This window comes from Trichoderma asperellum, chromosome 4, assembly GCF_020647865.1.
Source record: "Trichoderma asperellum chromosome 4, complete sequence".
In the NCBI taxonomy this organism is placed as follows: domain Eukaryota; kingdom Fungi; phylum Ascomycota; class Sordariomycetes; order Hypocreales; family Hypocreaceae; genus Trichoderma; species Trichoderma asperellum.
In genome coordinates, this window is record NC_089418.1 from 1,925,938 (window position 1) to 1,946,115 (window position 20,178).

The window sequence follows — 20,178 nt, forward strand, 5'->3', positions numbered from 1 at the left end:
CTCAGCTCAATTGCCATCTAGTCCGCCTGACCTCTACTAGCATGTCGTTAAGCGCCTCTAACACCAACTAGGTAGGTAGTGTACGGCTAAAAGAGCTTCACTGCGTCGTCAGCTCTGAGCGGTTTATTCACTGGATTTTATGAAATGAAGAAGAATTGAGAATCTAAACCCCCCAGCTTCTGTTTAACAGTACGGTTGTCAAGCAAATACAAAGCAAGTTAATCATCAGCATAATTTGCTCTTGGCTGGTAGTTTCACATGTCGAGATTCACATGTCGAGAGAGGAGAAAATAAAGTTGATCCACGCCTGTTCAAAACACAGGACTAGGAATACTTTTGTAATTTTAAATATTTACAGAGGATGATGTGTTCGTACCAGTACAAAGACCAATAAACCAGAAAAGTGCCACACTGTAGAATCCCAACCGCCACTCGATAGATAGATAATGAAAGGATATCAAAAATTACAAAGGAAAGAGGTCAACGCCAAACCAGCCAAGTTGTGCGTAAGGAAAAATGAGTGCCGAAGTCTATAATAACCCGTTGATGCAGGGGAATGTGTTTGTCGTGATGAAAATATAAGTGTCGTAGCTTGCTCTAGTGTCGCCTCGGGTAACCATCGGACTGGCGAGAGAAGAGAAAGAAAAGAAAAAGAAAAATGCAATGGTCTAGCCGCTCTCCGTATATTATATAGCAGCGTTTACCAAGGTCCGACCCTGACAGGCGAGCCGTATGCACCCGATACAAGCTGGTTGAGAATAGAGCCTTGATCTGACGAACCCCCATTCTCATTCGATCCCATCCAGCCAACGCTATTTGACATGGCTGTCATGGCTGTTGCTAGACGTCCTCCGGATTGTTCGTTATGCCGAGCAAGTTTTTGGTCCCATCCATCGGAATGCAAATTAAATCCACCGCCTCGCTTCGCCGCTTCATTGATGACCAAAGCCCATGCCTTTGAGATGTCTTCGTATGCGTTATCTTTGTGATGGCGGTAAGTCTGTGGCTGCCAATCCGGAAGGTTGTGAATGAATCTGGTTGCGCCATCAAGGAATTCCAAGGATTTGGTAGGCTGAGTCTCGATTGGAGGGAGAAACTGGGGAGTGAAATCGGAGAGCGCATCGATCAAGGCGATGATGTGACTCTTGACTCGGTCATAGGTATACTCTGCGCTGCTTTCGCCATATGGAGCGGCAGCATTCAGCCTCTCTTGATAACCATGCAGCACGTTCATTGCTGAGTCAACGGTAGGTCGGGGCGCGCCTGAGACCACCTCCTGCCCAATATCTGGATGGCGCTCGCAGATGCGTTCCAAAACTGTTCGCAGTTGATTTGTGTCGAGGGTTTCCAAGAGTCGTGGTAGAGAGAGTGGCCTGCCGATCAAGTCGTTGGATCTGAATTTTTTCGACGGGCGGATGAGGGGCCGAGAGGATATGGCAGGGGAGCTCATGGGTGACATGTTTTCGTCTCCATCTTCGTCGGCCTTTCGTTTCCGGCTGCTCATGTTATGAATCGAGGGGACTGCAGGATAAGCGTCAGCCCAGTGATATTACGTCAAGAATAATGCGAATGAATGTAAAGAAAGAAAGAAAGAAAGAAAGAAAGAAAGAAAGCAATATCGGCATCAAGACAGAAGAGCGTGACTCACGGTTTCGCTGGGTTAGATGCATGTTTTCGTGCTGGTGAGGGAAAACCGGTAACTGCGGCGACAGCAGCACATTCATCGTGACAGCAGAGCGTCGAGCGACCGTGCGATGTTGTGAGTTCCGACTGCCGCCGTCTGGGATGGGATGGCCGGGGCGCTGGTGCTGAAGGCGGATGCTGTCGTCGAGATGGCCTGTCCAGGATAGAATATTTGTATTTTTACGATGTCCGCCACGCTAGTCGATCCCAAGGGCCGCGTTCATCACCGTCCGGATGAGAGGGGCGAAGGGACGGAGTGGAAAGAGGAGAAAGAGGACGGCGAAGAAAAGATGTGACGGGCTACTGCGGTGGAATAAAGAGCCAGAGAGCGGTCAACGGGGCCTCTGCATGGGTGCCCGGCCAGTGCAAGGGCAGAAGTTGAGTTGTTGCGAGCGAGTGGGTAGCAGTTAAAGGATGCGGAGACTTGCAGCTGGCCAGGTTGCGTCGCCAGGGATGGCAGAACCTGCTAGCGGCCTCTGAAGCCGCCGCAGCGCACCGGACACGTGACGGCTGCCGTAGCGTTCGCTGCGCAGCGTCGCGGCGGGCTGCTAGCGGAGGCCTGCCGGCTTCCTACAGGCCCGTGGCGCCCCAGAGCACAGCGCCGCTGCCCGCTAGAGGACGGTGGCACGTAGGCACGCTCGGTGCAGGTGCGCCTCTACGTCAGTCAGTGCCAGAGCGTAAGCCTCAGCGGCCTCGGCGGGTGAGCCGGCAGCTGGTTGGCCCGTTGGGCTGCAACGGCGCTAGCAAAAACGCCAGCACTGCACTGCGCGCTGTATGTACGAGGATGGAGACGCTACAGCTTTCACGGCAACTAAGAGGAAGAAAACCTTGGGCAATCGTTTCAGCTGATCCGGACTCGAGAGCTCGCTTATAGGTGCCACTGTGTTGCCTGGCCGAGTCTCTCTCTTGTGCAGCAGGCTTTCTTGTCTTCTCTGCGGCGCTATAGCGCCCTGACCCTGCAGCGTGCCTGAGCCGTGCAAGGGAAAAGTTTCATAGCGCAAGGCAAGGAGGGCCCCTTGCGGACCCCGATCTGTTTGTTTGCTCGGAGAGCCGCATGGCGAGCCTTGATCTTGGGCGTGGGAGGCCACTAACGTCCGATTCTCACTAGGCAGTTATTAGAACTGCTACGCCGTGCCGAGCCTTGATCCTTCTACAACACAAAGCACGACAACTGCGCAGTTGATCCTCGCACAGGCGGCATGGCGGTTACCCAGACGGAGCTGGTGCTCCGTCGTACTGCCACTGCCACGACGACTGCTTCTGCTGCAGGGCACATGTACGAGCAGGGCCATTCGTGGGCGGTCCAGTCCAAGCAGAGCAGCGAAGTCAATGCATTGAGCAGCTGGAAGGGAGCCAGAGTCATGTCATTTCGCCTGAGCGACTAAGTGTGCAGAACTAGACCCGGCCCAATACGGCTCAACTCGTGCTCTCCTTGCGGCAGGCCAGCCCATCTCATTGACTCCAAGGAGGACGTATGTAAAACATCAAGAGACCCTCGCGCAAACACCTGGCCAGTGCCATTGCGACGCCAAACTCGACCGGTTTGCGCATCTCGGTGCGCACGTTCCAGCCCTTCAAATGGGTTGAATCACCAGTCCACGCTGGTCCACGCTATTGCATTCGCCGTGTATAAGCTGCGGTTTGATGCCAATGTGGAGTTGCAGCATGTTAATGCAGCCGTGCTTAAGACAAATCAACAGCACCACCGTGCCTAGCAAGGTACACGACTCAGCCTGCATTCGGTCGCTCGTACGAATCACTGGTTGACTTCTCCCACATTTTTTTCTTCTCTAGCTGCTTTGCGATGTCATGTCTATTGAAACCTTTTTCAACCATGCGTGTCACGCTAATACCGGGCAAAGACGTGGCCATGCGCCACTTGGTCGCCTTGGCCATTCAGAAGCCTGCGGTGGCCTGGCGTGACACGGCGAGAGTGTGTGGCGGGAATCCTCCCCTATGCTTATTACGCTTATGGGATGGTTCTGGCTTCCAGATGGTCTTCGCCGGATAAAAGCAGCAGCAATGGCGTGCATGCTCGTGGCACATCATCTTTTGGCGTCGGATTGGCTTTTTTAGAAGAGCCGGTCTCTTTTGGCTTCTGAGAGCAGAGCAGAGCATCAATCTTAGCACTAGCCGCTTGTCTGGCTCCTCTGACCCCACTTAAGTTCGGGTAGTTATCGCCTTATCGATTATGAGATTCTGAACAGGGTCCCAAAAAATTTCTGCTGGGCATGCCTATTCAGCGATATTGGGTAATCGGTCGGTACACATATCAGGCTCTCATTCCGTCAACAGCACCCTCATAATGGCAGCCACAGAAACAGAATCCCCTCAATTGGCGGAAGTGGATAACGCGGCCACTTCTAGCAAGCGGAAGGCCGATGTCGAGGAAATCGAAGTCGATGTAAACGCACCAGAGCCACCTTCTAAACGAGCGCGCCGTGCTCTCAAAAAGGGAAAGTCATTGCCGACCAAGCCCTCAAGCGACGACGAGAAAGAGGATAAAGACGAACAAAAGGATGGCAAGGACAAGGTCCGATCCGAGCATGGAGTTTGGATTGGCAACTTGCCGTTCAGGCTGACCGGAGCGGAGCTTCGCGCATGGTTAATAGACAACGCTGGAGGCGTCATCACCGAGGAATCGATTACGAGGGTGAAGCTGCCTACAGTAAAGGACGCTAACCGACGCAAGGATGAGAAGCCTGCGAACAAGGGATTTGCCTACGTGGACTTTGTGGATATCGGCGCCAAGGTTGCAGCCATTGCGCTCTCAGAGACAGAGTTGACTGGTCGCAAGCTGCTCATCAAGGACGCCAAGTCATTCGAGGGCCGCCCCGCTAAAGAGAAGGAGCCCGAGGCTACGGCCGGAAAGGCAGAAGGGAAATCAGATGCAAAGGCCGATCAGCGCCTAGAGGCAAACACCAGCCGAAAAGTGTTCGTGGGCAACCTCAGCTTCAAGACGACCGAAGACGACTTGATCAGAAACTTTGAAAAGTGCGGAGAGATTGAGTGGGCCAAGCTAGCTACGTTTGAAGACTCTGGAAAATGCAAAGGATACGGCTGGGTCAAGTTCAAGGAGCCCGAGGCCGCCGCGTGGGCCGTCAAGGGCTTTGTCAAGATCAAGGAACAGGTGGAAACCGAAGACGACTTCCGCGATGACAAGAGCGACAACGAGGCGGAAGATGAGGAAAAGGAAAAGGAAAAGTCAAACCAGAAGCAGTTCAAGACTCGAAAGTGGTGGGTAAACCGCATGCTGGGTCGGGAGCTGAAGCTCGAGTTGGCCGAGGATGACCGGGTGCGATATAAGAAGAGGTTCGGCAAGGATGCTCCCAAGAGGGCAGACGACACGTCAAGGCCTCCCAGGAGAAGCAGGCCAGACGAGAGAGACGACAGCAGGGGAGTCAAATCATCAGAGCCTGCGCCATTCAAGGCCGCAGAGGACATTGCTGTCGCTCGTCTTACGGGTGGCTTGGTCCAGCATACGGGAACCAAGGTTACGTTTGACTAGCATCGGCTATCTTGTGACAAAGATACCCCTTCCAGCATCTTTCTTGTTTGTTTTTCTTCTCGTTTTAATCTACTTACTAGCAATGGAAATTTGATGAAAGCATTTTTTCGAATCGATCTAGTCTCATTTGTGTTGTAATTTGTAATAATACATACCTTATCAAGGCCAACCCCTCAGTATTCCATCCGCCCGATTGCCGGGTTCTCCGCAGTCCTTAGTCAGTGCTTCATACTATTAGCTACTACAACAGCGACGATTGATGTTCGAGGCATGAGGATTTCGGCTCTTTAATTGTTTTTTTCCATTTTAATGTCTAAAGATTAGCGACATCGTTTCCAAACTTGTGTACATCTATTAAGATTCTAAAGCATATATACCTTCTGAACAAGATGTATCAGTCACAGATTGCCTTTACACTGGATACGGTGTGTCCCTGGTAAACGCCCCATTGTTTGTAATAAGATCCTATGCGAAGCCCTTAGTTAACACTCATTGCCGTGAAGGACATACATAGCAAAGAAAAAGCATGATTCACCCACGGAACGTATGGAAAAGGAAATCTCTGTTACTAACTGATAACCCCACAGATTGGATCAAGCCCTCTCCCAGTTCCGGTCCTCTCCCTTATCCTCCACCATCACCTACACCCTGCATTTTGAACCCTACCAGCTCAGTCCAAGTTTCCCGCCTGGATCAATCGACAAGAAACAATGGTACTTTGAGCACAAACACAAGGGCAGCGTCGATGCAGAGGACGCCTTCCAGTCGCAGTTGCGCAGACGCGCCGAGCCGGTGGGCATCGAGCTGAGATTTGACGGCGTCATGGGAAACACGCTTCACGCACACCGTGTGATTCAATATTTCCAGCAATCCAAGGGCCCTGAGACGGTGAATAAGCTTATTGATGCTCTGTATGTGCGGTACTTTGAGCAAGGGCTGCATCCTTCCGAGGATGACGTCCTCGTAGAATCCTGCGTAGAGGTGGGGATTCCGGAGGATGAAGCGATGGAAGTTGTTCTGGATAAGGAGCTAGGTCTGGGTGAGGTGCAGACCAGGTTGAATGAGATTAAGAGGGATGTAGATGCAGTTCCAGTGATTACGTTTGAGGGGAAGAAGAGGGATATTACACTGATAAGGTCAAAGGAGGTGGAGGAGTATCTGAAGGTGTTGGAGAGGATTGCTAGGGAGAGCTCTTGATTGCTACTTCTCTATGGATAAGTGAATTGCATCATATTATTGCTCCAAATCGGTCGAGTAGAGTTGTATTGTAGTTATAAACACTAGATTACATATAAAAGACTGTCATGATCGTACTGTACATATCCCTCATCCTGATATCAATACATAAAAAGGTACATCAAGGGAAAAGCTGCTAAATGAATGACACAAGAAAACAAAAGACAAAAACAAACTTCTGTAGCCGTTACCAGAATCATATCATCGTATCATCGTAATAACACCATCCATCATCCTCACCCCTAAGACGGGCTATAAATCAAGGGCACCAACGCACTCCGGCTGTCCATTGCTCTCCAGTCGTCCATCACCATGTCCCTACCGCATCCACTCACCTCCCTCACATTCATATATCGGCGTGCGGAAACTGCATCTGCCATCCTGCTCTTCTTATCATAAAACTCCCTGCTGAGCTTCGCCAACACGGCCTCTTTGGCTTTCTGCAAGGCGTTCGCTCTAGCATCTGCGTCTTCTGCAAAGAGGCGATGGCTTTCTTCTTTTTCCAGGCTGCGCTGTACAGTTGACATGTCCTCGTTGGTGCCAGCCTGATGAAGAGAATAGGGGGAGTAGATGGCCGGTTGGAGGAGGACCGGCTGGGGTGAAGAGGGGATGATGGGAGATGTGATGGACAGCGGCTCGGGAATGGCGGAGTAAGCTATTTGGCTGGATTCAGAAGATGGCTTGAAACGCAGCTTTGATGGCTTTTGGCCATGTACAGGGGAAGAAGACTTGTGGCTGTGGGAGGATAAGGGAGGCGAAAGAGGATATTGATACGTATATTCAGGGGCTTGTTCCATCTTCTCTCCCGTGGAATGGTTTCTCTGGTGTCGGCGAACACGTCTTCGTGAGATATTAGTAGAAACGCTCGTATCAGACTCTCTTGGCACAGCAAAATCGTTTTTAAATTTTGAAACTGCATTTCTCGCATTATCATCCAAAGTAAGGCCACCGAGTTCTAGGTCCAAGTCCATCAGTTCTCTGCTGGCAGCCTCGGCCGCCGCACTTGGGCTGGGCAGTCCCCCCTCTTCGCCTCTGCTAGTTACAAGAGAGTACTCCGAAGGCACTGCGGTGCTGCTTCGAGACCAATTGTCATCAGCCTTCACGGATGCTAGGGCTTCTTCCCAGCTGCCGTTATTGGTAAGGACAACGTTCTCAAAGCCGAACTGCTTGACTGTCTTTTGATGGGAAGCAATCAGGCTCTTTAGCTGGGGAGAGTTCATGGCAGCATTACGGATTTGCAGATAGCGCAGCTTAGGGAAATGGATGGGAGACCGGGGAGGGCGCACTGGGAGAGGAGACATGGGAGAAGTAACCTCATGGAAGAGCTTCTTGGTAGCACTGCGAGGCGGCGCGAAGAGAGGGTCAGCGGACAAGGCAATGGGGCACGGTCCTTTGGCACCGATCCAGGCAAAAGTGAACTTGTCTAGTCTTTCAGAGAAGCAGCGGATGTAGTCGTCGAGGACTTTGAGATGGTCAAGGCCGGGAGAAGGACCGTAGAAGTCCCACGACTCGACGGTGATGTGTAACTTCTTGATCTGCTGCCATCTACGATTGGCGGATGGAAGGCTGCCAATCCCATTGATGTACCTGAGGTAGTTGAAAGCAGAGGGATGAAGTGATGAGAGAGAGAGTTTGTTGAGCTTTGTCATCGGTGAGCGCTCGATGGCGATGCGCAAGCTGATGAGGGCATAGTCGACAATGTCTCTCCTATACCTTTCCCTGGGGTCTTGGCCGGGACAGCGAACGGTTAGATGCCTCATATTTGGGACATGATCCATGGCATGGATGAAGCTGGGGACGTTTGTGGCCGCATGGAACAGAGGAGGATACTGCTGGGTCAATATCTCTCCGAGTTCAGTATTGGAGTACTTGGGCCGTCTCTTGCTAGTTGTGCTGGTGGTGAGAGGCTTATACAAGAAGGTGATCTCTTCACCGGTCCTTGGATGGACCAACGGTGGGAGAAACGTCGCCTCTGAGTGAGCAAAGTAGAATGTCAAGTGCTCAATGTGATGTCCAATGCGGCCCAGGGCAGCAACGCGCGAGGGCCTGGTGAAGGTGCTGGCCGTGAAAGTGACATGAACGCGGGTGAAGAGACGCTTGGTGACCAAATTGCAGCAGGCAGATGAGGCCTTGCGGATGGCGCAGATGTCTGAGATGGACAGGTATGTGAAGAGCACGTCTTTGATTTGGTGGCTCCTCAGCGTGGCGATGAAAAGTTGTTCAGTGGAAGCCATATCTGTCTCATATCGTGGGCTCAAGCAATGGCTGCAGTTGGGGTGTTTGTTTCAAGTATTGCAAGGAGGTATGTTTGGCAGTCACTATGGCCGGAGCCCTAGTTTCAATGATATGATGGAAGAGTGGCTGGAGATGGACTTGAAGGAGCTGTGAAATACCAGGGAGGTATCGAACAGCTGGGAGATTTGAGAGGCAAGAAGGTTCCAATTAGATGGATGCTGGAGATTTTGAAGGCTTTCTTTATTATTATTTCTTAATTAAAACAGCAAGACATAGGATACAGTGCAGTAGAAACCCCTGGTGTATCCAAAATACGCCGAGAGGGATCCGTGATTGCGTTCCAGCAAGCAGTACATACTTATATATCATCCCACAACCCTGCCTCTTCCTTCTCCCAAGCCCGGCATTAGGCGTATAACCCTCCCCAAGCCACTACACTTCGCGTGCAATCACTGGATGCCGCTCATCCACTAGATATAAGTAATACAAGGATAAGAGAAAAAAATTCACCTTTTTCTCTCCGTAGTGCCAGCTTCCCTCTTCCGCGCTCCAATCATCCTGCAGCACCCTGCATCGCCAAAGTCGCCGGCTCCAGGAACAACTGGCCAATGACTCACCACTATAACACACATGAAGAAAAGACAAAAAAAAATATTACAGCCCAAGTTTCTCGCGACGAAAACGCCAGGCAAACCCGCGTCCGCGTCAGAGGGCCGCGCCAGCAAAGGCACCCCTAGTTGGACAGCGAGCTGCATGTGTCCACAGGGAGAGTCGCATGGCTTTCTTGTTTCCAGCCCTCCAGTGGGTTGGCGATAGTGTGGGGGGGAACAGAGGTGCATAAGCGTGGGACAAGGGTTGGTGATGTTTTTTTTCTTTTTTTTCTTTTTGTCAATTTTCAGGTCGGTTTGGCTTGATATCGATAGTAGCTTCCCACACGACCATCTTTAGGTGAGGTTCCGAGCGATTCGGAGTGCGATGCGGTGTAGTGTACGGAGTAGGTGGGCCAAATTAAAGCTTGGCGTGAAGCGTAAGCGTGATTTCGTCCACCGAGATGCACCAAAATGCCATTCTCTATCTACGAGCATAGATGAAAACTCGACGTACTAGATAGTTTCAATACAATAACCAGTCGCTGTAATAGATTTTTGGCAAACGATCCCGGAGCCACGTCGATGTGTTTCATCGCACCCCGTACGTTTTACGTCTCTCTTGGGCCCCAAGACCGTCTCGTCTTTCATCCCAATGTTCCCGACTTTCATGCCCAACACGGCAAGGAAGTGGTAGAATCGCATCCAATGCTCGGCGCTAGCCACGTCCTCCCATGATAGCCATGAGCCAGTCCACAAAATATCCGCTTTCCCCAGCCCTGGGCGCGTTGAGACGGACCTTTATCGCCTATAAGCACCCGCTTGCTCTCTTCCGGTAAATCACGAAAGCATCTCCGTCGCAGCGCGCTTAAAATGGCTGGCTGTTCGTTTTACAAAGCAGCACTGCTCTGAAGCAGTTATTGAAGGCGAAGTCAAGGTCTTGTTTGACCTGGATACTGATTTTCATGCTACTTGGTGCCCCAGACCTTACTCTGGATGCTGTCCTATGATTGAAAAACACGAAATACGTTGTCTGGCATAGCAGGAGTACCAGTAGCGCTCCTGTTTCGATATTCAGGCACACTGAGACATGCAGCATCTCCACGCGAGGACTTGCATGAGAATATGCAGTCTACATGTACCTCCGTAATGTGCTCTCTCCATGCTCTCTAATGGTCGTCTCCTACGTTGTGTATATCCGTTCTACCATACATTGGGTAAGCTCCTGGCTTCTAAAACTGGGTGTTTGTCTATAACATTGGACAGCAAAGCCGTCCCTCATCGAATCATTGCCTCTAGAATTCAAGGACTATAATGTAAGAGGGTATCAAAATGTCCAACACCTGCTTGGTTCATTCATCCTCCTGGGAGGATCATCTGTGCTTGCAATTCGATTTATCCCCGGATTTCATTGGATTTCCCAACATTCCACTATTATGGGGCCGAAATGCCACCTCAATATCTGCCACCTCTAAACTTTCCTCCTCGGTAGCCTCTGCTTCCTCCTCTACCGCCTCGTCCACCTCTGTCGCCTCGTCCACCGCCTCGTCCTCCTCTTCCAGACACGGAAGAGGGTGGCGGCACACTGCTATAATCCCGTGAAGGCGCTGGTGGTCTGGCGGGAAGCGAAGATCCGACTTGTCCTTGAGAATAGGCCTGTCTTGCTGTGCCTGGTGCAGGCGGGCGCCTGTTCGACGGGTGTGGAGGCAAAGGAGGTGGTGGACCGGGCGGGAGAGGAGGCTGATGGCTTCCATTGGGGGTGTGGAGGTTGGTCGACACTGTAATACGGCCTGTCCGCACCGGTTTCGGTGCAGCTCGATGACCCAGGAATTCCACATCATCAGAGTCTTCGCCCTCAGAGTAGTGGACAGTGTTGGCACGGGAAGCGTGGCCGCGGATTCTCAGGTCTGACGATTGGTTTGACAAAGGCTCCGCAACACTGGAAATCGCAGATGAGCTGCATGTTGGGTCGAGATATTGGTCCTTGTTTGCCAAAGACCAGGTGGGATTTGGCGCGGAATCTTGTCTCTGTCTGCAGTCTCCGGCAAAGTGTTGTCCGCTACCGCAAATAGAACATGATACTGGCAATGCAGTAACAGTCTTGATCGTTCCCGTTTCAGGGTGGAATGATCGCCAAATCTCTGTGCACTCAGTCTCCAGATGGTCGGGCGAGTTGCAATAGCTGCACGCGCGCCCTTCTTGTTTGGTAAGGGCTAGCTTCTCCGTACACGAGGCAGCTTTGTGGCCAAGTTGGTTGCATTTGCGACATCTGAGTTTGATGGACGTGCACACATAATGCCAGTGGTCATTTTTTCCGCAAAACTTGCACGAGTCGTTTGTGCAGCCGTCTGCAGTGTGACCCTCTCGCCCACAGAGCAAGCACATGTTGGATGGATCGGCAGCCGAAGGAAAGTATCGATGCTGCTGTTGCAGGGCGTCGTCCCCCGACGGAACGCCTTCTCGGCGCGGCATGGTGGTTTTGGTAGGCTGAGGTTCTGGCTGCTGCTTCTGCGCGTTTGAAGCCTGAAGTTGTGGGTTCACATCGATGACATAGCCGCCACTGGCCTGTGCTGCCAATTCATCAGGCTGGCCATCGCTAGCAGCTGGTTCATCATTCTTGTAGTTGGCTGTTTGCAGCTGGTCCGACGCGTCTGACCGGCTTTGCGGCTCAGTCAACCCATTTGCTGGCTGCTGTGCCTGCGCAGCCTCTGGCCGAAGAGACGCCAGCAACTGTGCCAGAGATGCGTCTTCAAAGTTATCAGCGGCCAGCTTCGCGCTGCGCTTTTTGTTCGACTTTATTCTGCTGTGGATATCGATGTATTGAGCGTAAGCAGCTCGAATCAGTGTAGGTGTTAACTCAGCAGCATGCGATGAGTTTGCCGTATGCAGAAGCTGCACCCATTCCTTGAACCTTTCAAGCCAAGAGCCCTCCCTTTGCTGTGAAAACACCGGCAGTTGAAGTGATAGCGAGTCATTTGTATAAACCGGGGGGTCTCTGGGAACAAAGACGGCGCCTGATGCAGAGTCCCCTGATCTCTTCCCCTCGCTGCCTGTATCAGGTGTGTGAACCTCACCCTCAGAATCCTCATCAATTTCTCCTTCTTCTGATACCTTGGCGCCTGTGATACTATCAGCAGAGGCAGGGCTTATCCGAGCACGTTTGGACCGCTCTGCAGAAGCATTTTTTCCATCGTTGCTAGCCGGGCTGTCGTTTGGGGATCTCCTTTTCTTTGGCAAGGGACGCTCGTCTTCGCTACTAAGAATGCTGATAAAGTCCCCTGAATTTGATTGAGCTGCAGCCATGGCGTTGAGTGAGGCAGGGCTAAGCCAGGGTCTTTAGGCGTAGTGATGTGAGAGCCTGGTCTTTAGAAACACTCAATCTCTCATCAATGCATCCGTCTGTAGCGTATAGTAATAACACAGAATGCAGCTATACTGCGGCCTCTCACCGTGTGTTACTTGTGAACAGATGGTGAAGAGATAGGTAGCAGCAATAGTGCTTTTGAAAGTCTAGGTGGTCTCCAGAATCCAGACGCGGATAGCGCGAAGCTAGCAAGCAGGAAGGCACTGAGACTCGCAGCCAGGGTTATCTCATCAATGCACCTCCGGTATTGTATGAGCTCAGCAATTTAATGGTCTAAATCTGGATTTTTAGCCACCCCAGAGCTTTCTGTAGTTGTCAAGTTGAGGAATGGCGATCTTCAATTGAATTGAAGATGGGCTGCTAATCATTAGGGCGATAATTGGAAAAAAAAAAAAAATGTAAGCGGCAAATTGCAGGGCCCATCTTCTTCCGAAGTTTAGCCATTGTGCTGCAGATGCGCAGTAGTGCAAGAATGAAGTGCTATTACGCGCTAGAAGTGGTAGTATTCAAAGTCGAGTCTCGAGAAGCCCTTTTGAGGAGAGCTCTTGAAAAAGCTACGACTACAATCATTAGATAAAAAAAAAAGAAAAGACAAGAAAAGATCCGCAATGCTACTGTTGCATAGTAGTGCAGGGCGGTACTCTTAGATGACTCCTTTCTTAGAAGACACTATTTATGTCATAGATGAGATAAGCGAGAGAGCTCGAAATCACGTCCCTTGATAGGAGCAGTCGATTGCAAAACCACCAATAAAAAGCTCTGGCATGAATGTATTCGGGCTAGCCTGGAGATTCCATAATGCGTTTCCTAAAAATAAACAAAAGTACTGTAGTAAATGCACGTGGCACTCCGTATATGACAGGCTAGGCATGATAGAGCAACTCCCGAAAGATACAGGATCTTCCTAGTCTACGCCAACCATCTGTGGGAGAGCTATTAAACGAGTCCTTGAAGATATTGTGCGGAGCCCAAGCGGCGTAGTTGGATCATTTGACGCCATTAATAACAGATAATCCCTGTCGCCGAAATGACGAAGCAGCCTTCTGGAAGTTGAAGATGCAGGCCATCGTGGCTGTATCCCCCGTAATATCTACGGAGTATATCTTTCCAGAGTCAAGGGGCCCGGCAATCTAATGCTGCTACGACCTTTCGAGAAGGGCTAGTACTCTAATTAATTTCTTCGTACCAGATAAATGTCGTCTATTTTTTTAGATCACCCGGATGGCGGCTAGATTGGCACGTGTAGCATAATTAGATAGCTACTACCTAGTACTAGGTAGGCGATACGGGGGGCATGATGCTTGCATGGTTGGATAGACAGGTGGTACTACTCCGTGGTACCATCAGTGTCACAACTGAAACCTCGATGACTCCGGTTGTCGTTATCCGTCCGTATTCTTGCGGGATTGTTGATGAAAGTCCAGCATCCTGCTTCTGCGCGGTCCTCGAAGCCAGCTACATGATCCTCCCCGGTGTTGGCTCTGCGTGCTACCACATAGATAGGCAAATTAGCATGCATTAGCTGCGCGGAAACTCAAGCAGCTTCAATTTGCTGTCGGCTGATTCTCCTGTTCCTGCAGGTACTGCGGCGCCCCTTTCCAGGGTGTCTCCACAGCTTCCATAATAAACTGATCCCGGCAGCCAACGTCGTCAGCCTGTCCGTGCCACCGTTCAGATTTGTCTCCAAGTTTCCTCAGGACGCTGTTTAAGCGAAAAGAATCTAGGGTTTGGCGCGAGGGGCTCAAGGAAGTGAGGGCCGGCGAGTCGCATCTGGTGTCTTGCCCCTCTGCATATAATGCGCGTAATGCGCCGTCTTTCCGCGATTGCGTGAGCACTCCATAGAATTCCATACCACCACCAAAGTGTGTTGCCTGTCACCTATTCGGACCTAAAAGCAGGCACCGAAAGACACCTCTGCTGCCATCCACGCATTTCAGAGCAGCGCTATTCGTATTCGGTCTCTCGTCTCCACTTGGGACTCGAACCAGCCAACAATTGGCCACTTTTAGAGAAAGGTGTTCCTTGGAGCTCGTCAGCCGCGCTTGCGCTCCAGTACCTCCGCCGCCTCTAAAAAGACGAGTTCCGCCAAGTACCCGGGACTCGTGCAGATTACCGCCCCCCAACTATTACCTAAGCGGTAGGCCTTAGAATTGCGCGTCCGGACGTGCGAAAGGAGCATTCGACGCATAATCATCCAAGAAAAAAATCACCACCATGCCGTCGACTTGCCTCCCTCCATCCTCACAGACTTACGACGCCGGCGCAAAGCCCGCCAGTAGCCGATTCCTCGACATGAACGATCGAAGCGCCGGTGGCCGCCGGAGGAGGTCTAGCAGCATCCTCCAGGTCTACCATGAGCCTCCCGAGACGCTCGAGCAGATGAGCGACCAGGCCGTTGTCCCAAACATGAATGCCAACTGGACAAATCAAAAAGGTATATTGCCGGCGCCGACTAGCTTGATTTCTGCACTGTTTGGTGCTTGGTGGCTGATTCTGATGCTAACGTGCTGTGCGCTTCGACAGGGGCTTGGACTATCCACATTGTCATCATCGCCGCTCTCAAGATCCTCTACGATGTTATCCCGGGCAGCTCGCAGGAGGCGTCGTGGACGCTGACCAACATGACGTACATGGTCGGCTCCTACATCATGTTCCACTACGTCCGCGGCATTCCTTTCGACTTCAATGGTGGAGCCTTCGACAACCTGAACATGTGGGAGCAGATCGACAACGGAGCCCAGTACACGCCCACCAAGAAATTCCTGCTGAGCGTCCCTATCGTGCTGTTCCTAATCAGCACGCATTATACGCACTACGACTCGACTTATTTTGTCATCAACTTCCTTGCTACACTAGCCGTTGTTATTCCGAAGCTACCATTCGTAAGTGCTGTCCATGGCTTGCATAGAAGCCAAAATCTCGTGATATCGCGGATCAACCACTAATTCTTAAAATCAGAGCCACCGAATGCGATTCAGCTTCTTTTCAGACATTCCCGAGGAAGAGTAATTGTTCCCTTCGGACTACATACGGCGTTTTGGGGTTCGCATCAATATGAGCTTAGGCATCAGGAAGTACAGCACAAATACGAAAGATATATAAAAAAAAAAAAAAAGGAAAAAAAAGTTAGGGTTGGAAGGCTGGGAGTAGCGGGGCAATGGGTATCCTATACAAAATAGCGAGCATATTTGTTCTATGGTTCCGTCCACAAATAAGGTTTATTATTTATCAGCGATAGTTTTCAAGGACAACAATTGGATTTGAAGACATGCAAATACCGGTTTCTTTTCCTACGGGTACAAACTCAGAGACTATCAGGTGATCGTCTAGATCAAGGTTGCGAAGCTGAGGCTGTGTGGCAGATACCCTTGGGACTACCCGTTGGCGGCAACCTCAGTTTAGCAACATGCAAACTTCCATGGCTGGGCCCAGCTTGCTGGTACACGATACATGGCGTTGGCGACTTAAAGTAACTTGGTCGAATAAATAAATGGAGCGTTGAGTTTGGAAGACGAATAAATTGGAGTGAATCCTCCTGTTGAGAGAGATTTCATTCCTTGTCTCTATTTATTTTCCATCTCGTCTTGAAATAAGAAAAGCAAATCTCTTCATTCTTCCACTTCAAACAAGTAACAACCGTCTTCAACCATGCACACTCACTTCTTGCTTGCCTTGGGCCTTGTTGCCGGCTCTCCTCTGGTCCGCGCGGACATGGATGGCGGGTATCTCAAGTCCATGTTCAAAAGCCGCCTGCCCGTGCCAACGAGTTCAGAGTTTATAGATTCTCGCTTCTACTCGCTCTGGTCGTCTTTTCACAAGATCTACCTTGAACATTTGGCGTCAGCTACCATGAGCAGCTCTGTTGCTGCTACTGCTACTACTGTTGTTGTTACTACCACCATCGAGCCGACTGAGCCAGTGTTTACCATTGGCCCCGGGAGCCTCGTTCCAACGGCATTTTCAGCATCAGGACCGATCGAGACGGTTTCGTTCTCCACGACTGTCACTCAATCCGTCTCTTCTTGCAACAGCACTTGCCCGTCCATTACTGCTCCCCCTGTTCTTCCAGAAACCACTAGGGCTGTCCAGCCATCGAAGAACGGCACCGCAGCAACATCTACGGGAGGAGTAGAACCAGCTCCAGCTCCGAGATCTACCAGCTCCAAGAGCCGGCCGTTTCCCAGCAAGACGCCGCCACCCTTGAACGGGCCCTTGAACGGCGCACCTACAAATGCGGCTCCAGCGGTAGGCACTATAATTGTCGCCATTGCCGGATATCTCATGATGCTCTAAAGCGGCGTTACTGGTATGGGCTCAACGATTCATTTTTTTTTTCTTTTCTTATTTATTTATTCTTAGGGGAGTTTAATGGGATATTGGGGAGTTTGACTATTTTTGTTTTTTCTACCTAATGGACGGAGTCGTAATTTGGGAGTGTAAAAGGCAGGGGTAAAATTTGAAAGAAAGAAGAAGAAAAAATTGTGTAAAAATGATATTATTTGTTCAGTTTTAGAATGGGGAATAAGCGTTACAGAATATAATTTTTGGGGTGGTTTATGACTCAAATGGCTTGTAAACTTGCTCTCCACTTGTGAATTTATAGTTGTAAAGTTGAACACCTGATCGATCTTCATCTTCGGCTCAGATACCTTTGAAGCTAAATGCTATTTTTAAAACTTGGCTAGCGTTATTATAGAAACGATTACGAATCACTAGGGATCATCAAAGTTAAAAATGAGGCTCTTTTACACCAAAGAGCAACGATGTTGAGTAAAAGCGCGAACAAAAAAACGGCATGCTGACGAGAAATAATTTGGCAATACGAACCAGTTTCTCTCCTGGTGTGTTCAATAATCTTTCTTCTTATGGATTTGTAATTCGTTCGGCTGCGCCGGAAGATGGAATATTCGGAGATTTCGTAGAGCCCGCGCCTCAGAGACCCCTGGATGGTGTTTTGGACTAGGGGTCGCCAATCTAAGCTTATTCATATGGGCTTGGCTTTGTAGCCAAGAACGATGTATTTTTAGGGGCCCAACATGGATACGGAATTCATATGAGCGCTTTTAGCAACTAGTATATGAAGTTAGCTGGGGGACTATTGTAGTCAGGATGTTGGGGATTGCCTACTTCTAGTGGCCGCTGAGGCCCGTTGCTTTCATTCCGGAGGCTTATGGCTGAAGCAAGATCAGCCTTGGACTGCTGTAGTTCTACCACCCTCTATATGTAGAAACTGGTGAGTGTATAACTATCTATTTATAGAACGTGTTCGAAGCACGTGTCAACTTCAATATGTACCTCGTCAAAGAATCTCGTACAATGAATCGAACAGCGGTTATTTCTTTTATTTGTTCGATTCGGTGGATTCGAGCCAGTGCCTAGTCTTCTAGGGTTGGATTCATAAGTACGTACATGTTAATAGGGATTCTTAATATAAAATATCGAAAGGGCTGAAAATTACCAGTGTGGCTCCGTAAGGTACGCTCTTGAAGCCTCAGGTAGTGTGAGGCTATTAACGATATGCAACGTATTACCTAACCAACAGCGCCACACGATGGTGTTAATAGGAGAACTCCAATGGCTGGACTTCCACGAAATCTTTTGATTACATTATGTCTGTCTTTCTGTACTACTTTGCCGTCAAATCGTAGGCGAGGTATGTATGCCTGTTTTAGGCCAATCTTAATAATCCCGAGAGTAATTCGCCACGAAGAGAACAGATACTATTTCGTTTGTCAGCTCAGTGTCCAGATTTACGCGAGATTTAGGGATATCAAGCCATTTTGTATCGTAAGGCTTATTTTGTAAGTCACCGGTTAGCATGGATCCCTTGGTTGGTAGCTCAGCCCCTAGGTGCTTAAAGGCATATTTCTATAAGCAAAACTTATAGAATATATGAAGCGCAATATGTTTTGTAACCGTGATGAATAATAAGAGGCCGCCAGTGGCTTTGCTCGAGAACTTAGTGGGATGTGAGCGAGCAAACATAACCTAACCAAAATGCTTTTTGCCATGTACCAGCATCTTCTATCTAACTTTATGTAATATGTTATCCCTGCTGGGAGGCGGGTTGTGACCTCCAAACTCTAATTACAAGATATATATTAGCTACGTCCTACGTCCTACAACAACTTAGAAAAAACAAGCTTTAATGCCCCTTTATAATTGATCTTCTTGTTTGATGACAAGTATGAAAAGCGTATCACACGGGGGACGTTGGCTCTCTCAATCCATCGAACCCGAAACCACACAATCCCCCTGGTTTCGTACAGCTGCTATCACAAATCTTGGCTGGTCTCGATAAGAGATCTGTGCAGAGTCTTAGTTCCGTTTTGAGTTGGATAGCATTTGCAAAGCGCTGCGTTGTCTATTACGGCAAGCGAGTCGTTAACGCGACATGGCCTAGCTGCCGTCCGCTGCCATTTGGCTAGTCAAAAGGTCTTTACGCCTTCGTATCCAGAGGTTGATAGAGTGTTGAGAGTTCTTCGTAGGGCTTATGACTTCCATATGTACGCCACTGAACTTTGGATCGACTTTATTTTAGAGCACCTTGAGCTTGATCAAGATCTCATTTTCAAACCGTATTTCTTTCGATATGATCGACAGCAACACTGAGGCAGGAGACATACCGTTTATGAAGGAGAGATGTCAGATGACAATTCGCGAGCAGCTTAATCTTTCAACCTACCCAGGCATCAGTTTCCACGAACTTGAGGAATTCAAGCAGATTTTTGGGACTTCAGCGTCCGCATGCCGAATCTGGACGTGCCGGCATGCTTTTTCGATTTCAACAGTCCCGAAGACCTCATCCTTCATGAAACAAACCATCGAAAACAAATTTGCCACTCTCCAGGTTGCCAATATCCCCTCTTTAGCTCAGCAAAGATACTAAAAGACCGCATGGGAAAATTTCATGTTCAAAGAAGCCGGACAGTCCCGCGAAAGTCAATCAAGAAACATGTACAACCAAGTGGCCCTACTTTAAATTTCTCTTTCCCATCGCCACCCTCAGTGCAAGAACAGCAGCGATTCAATGGGTCGCTAGGTATCGGTGAACATTTCGTTAAACGGTTCTCTCATGAGTCGCCAGGTATTGTTCAACTAAATTATAATAAAATGCTAGATTTTGTTAAGCCTTTTGAACGGGCCTCTGATACTCTACACAGTTTTGATGACCTGTACACTGCTGATATTTTACGGGGGGACATCAATATATCTGCATTTGATGATGCCGATTGAAAAGACGCCATATCCCAAAGGTTTGATATATGATGTCGGTTTAAGAGAGGCCAATATCATAACTTTGAAATCCCTGTTCGGTCGATGGAAGGGAAAAAATACTATTGTGTCGGCTTAGAAGACGCCCAATACCATAATTCTGAAAGTATATGAGGCTAATCTAAGTCATATATCGAGATAATTGACACACATGCTGTTTTTTTTGCTGTTTTTTTTTTTTTTTTAAAAAAAAAAAAAAAAAAAAAAAAAAAAAAAAAAAATACTTCCAAGACCAAAGATCTGCCCACCTTAGGATGCTTTGGGCTGTGGCATTTGTCCCCTACGTTTAG

General features: G+C 49.5%; 8 protein-coding genes across 8 annotated transcripts; 5 read left to right on the forward strand and 3 right to left on the reverse strand.

Annotated features, from left to right (window-relative positions):
* Window positions 1–308: 308 nt before the first annotated feature.
* STS1 (Tethering factor for nuclear proteasome sts1) lies at window positions 309–2,215 on the reverse strand. Its single transcript, XM_024900595.2, has 2 exons — window positions 1,649–2,215; window positions 309–1,521 (listed from the first exon to the last, which is right to left on the reverse strand). The coding sequence occupies exons 1-2, from the start codon at window positions 1,722–1,724 to the stop codon at window positions 701–703; spliced, it is 897 nt and encodes a 298-aa protein (XP_024758702.1). The 5' UTR covers window positions 1,725–2,215; the 3' UTR covers window positions 309–700.
* A 643-nt stretch (window positions 2,216–2,858) lies between these two features.
* TrAFT101_007051 (uncharacterized protein) lies at window positions 2,859–5,357 on the forward strand. The gene has a single exon (XM_066127946.1). The coding sequence runs from the start codon at window positions 3,989–3,991 to the stop codon at window positions 5,189–5,191; it is 1,203 nt and encodes a 400-aa protein (XP_065984059.1). The 5' UTR covers window positions 2,859–3,988; the 3' UTR covers window positions 5,192–5,357.
* A 125-nt stretch (window positions 5,358–5,482) lies between these two features.
* On the forward strand, window positions 5,483–6,388 carry TrAFT101_007052 (uncharacterized protein; the record flags this gene model as incomplete). The annotated part of the gene is made up of 3 exons (XM_066127947.1): window positions 5,483–5,627; window positions 5,695–5,715; window positions 5,779–6,388. Exons 1-3 carry the CDS (start codon window positions 5,581–5,583, stop codon window positions 6,386–6,388), a joined length of 678 nt encoding a protein of 225 aa, XP_065984060.1. The 5' UTR covers window positions 5,483–5,580.
* A 62-nt stretch (window positions 6,389–6,450) lies between these two features.
* Window positions 6,451–8,862, reverse strand: TrAFT101_007053 (uncharacterized protein). The gene has a single exon (XM_024908558.2). It carries the CDS (start codon window positions 8,659–8,661, stop codon window positions 6,670–6,672), a length of 1,992 nt encoding a protein of 663 aa, XP_024758704.2. The 5' UTR covers window positions 8,662–8,862; the 3' UTR covers window positions 6,451–6,669.
* Window positions 8,840–12,996, reverse strand: TrAFT101_007054 (uncharacterized protein). Its single transcript, XM_024910074.2, has one exon. The coding sequence runs from the start codon at window positions 12,550–12,552 to the stop codon at window positions 10,705–10,707; it is 1,848 nt and encodes a 615-aa protein (XP_024758705.2). The 5' UTR covers window positions 12,553–12,996; the 3' UTR covers window positions 8,840–10,704.
* A 1,831-nt stretch (window positions 12,997–14,827) lies between these two features.
* ORM1 (sphingolipid homeostasis protein orm1) lies at window positions 14,828–15,622 on the forward strand (the record flags this gene model as incomplete). Its single annotated transcript, XM_024900735.2, has 3 exons — window positions 14,828–15,047; window positions 15,137–15,495; window positions 15,572–15,622. 3 exons carry the CDS (start codon window positions 14,828–14,830, stop codon window positions 15,620–15,622), a joined length of 630 nt encoding a protein of 209 aa, XP_024758706.2.
* A 639-nt stretch (window positions 15,623–16,261) lies between these two features.
* TrAFT101_007056 (uncharacterized protein) lies at window positions 16,262–16,906 on the forward strand (the record flags this gene model as incomplete). Its single annotated transcript, XM_024906912.2, has 1 exon — window positions 16,262–16,906. The coding sequence occupies one exon, from the start codon at window positions 16,262–16,264 to the stop codon at window positions 16,904–16,906; it is 645 nt and encodes a 214-aa protein (XP_024758707.2).
* A 2,454-nt stretch (window positions 16,907–19,360) lies between these two features.
* Window positions 19,361–19,849, forward strand: TrAFT101_007057 (uncharacterized protein; the record flags this gene model as incomplete). The annotated part of the gene is made up of 1 exon (XM_024910075.1): window positions 19,361–19,849. The coding sequence occupies one exon, from the start codon at window positions 19,361–19,363 to the stop codon at window positions 19,847–19,849; it is 489 nt and encodes a 162-aa protein (XP_024758708.1).
* Window positions 19,850–20,178: the final 329 nt, after the last annotated feature.

Coding starts and splice junctions, on each gene's coding strand:
- TrAFT101_007051 (XM_066127946.1), top strand. CDS start 3,989: ATGGCAGCCACAGAAACAGAATCCCCTCAATTGGCGGAAGTGGATAAC.
- TrAFT101_007053 (XM_024908558.2), bottom strand. CDS start 8,661: ATGGCTTCCACTGAACAACTTTTCATCGCCACGCTGAGGAGCCACCAA.
- TrAFT101_007054 (XM_024910074.2), bottom strand. CDS start 12,552: ATGGCTGCAGCTCAATCAAATTCAGGGGACTTTATCAGCATTCTTAGT.
- STS1 (XM_024900595.2), bottom strand. CDS start 1,724: ATGAATGTGCTGCTGTCGCCGCAGTTACCGGTTTTCCCTCACCAGCAC. Junction 1,522..1,648: donor GCATCTAACCCAGCGAAACC/GTGAGTCACGCT, acceptor CTTATCCTGCAG/TCCCCTCGATTCATAACATG.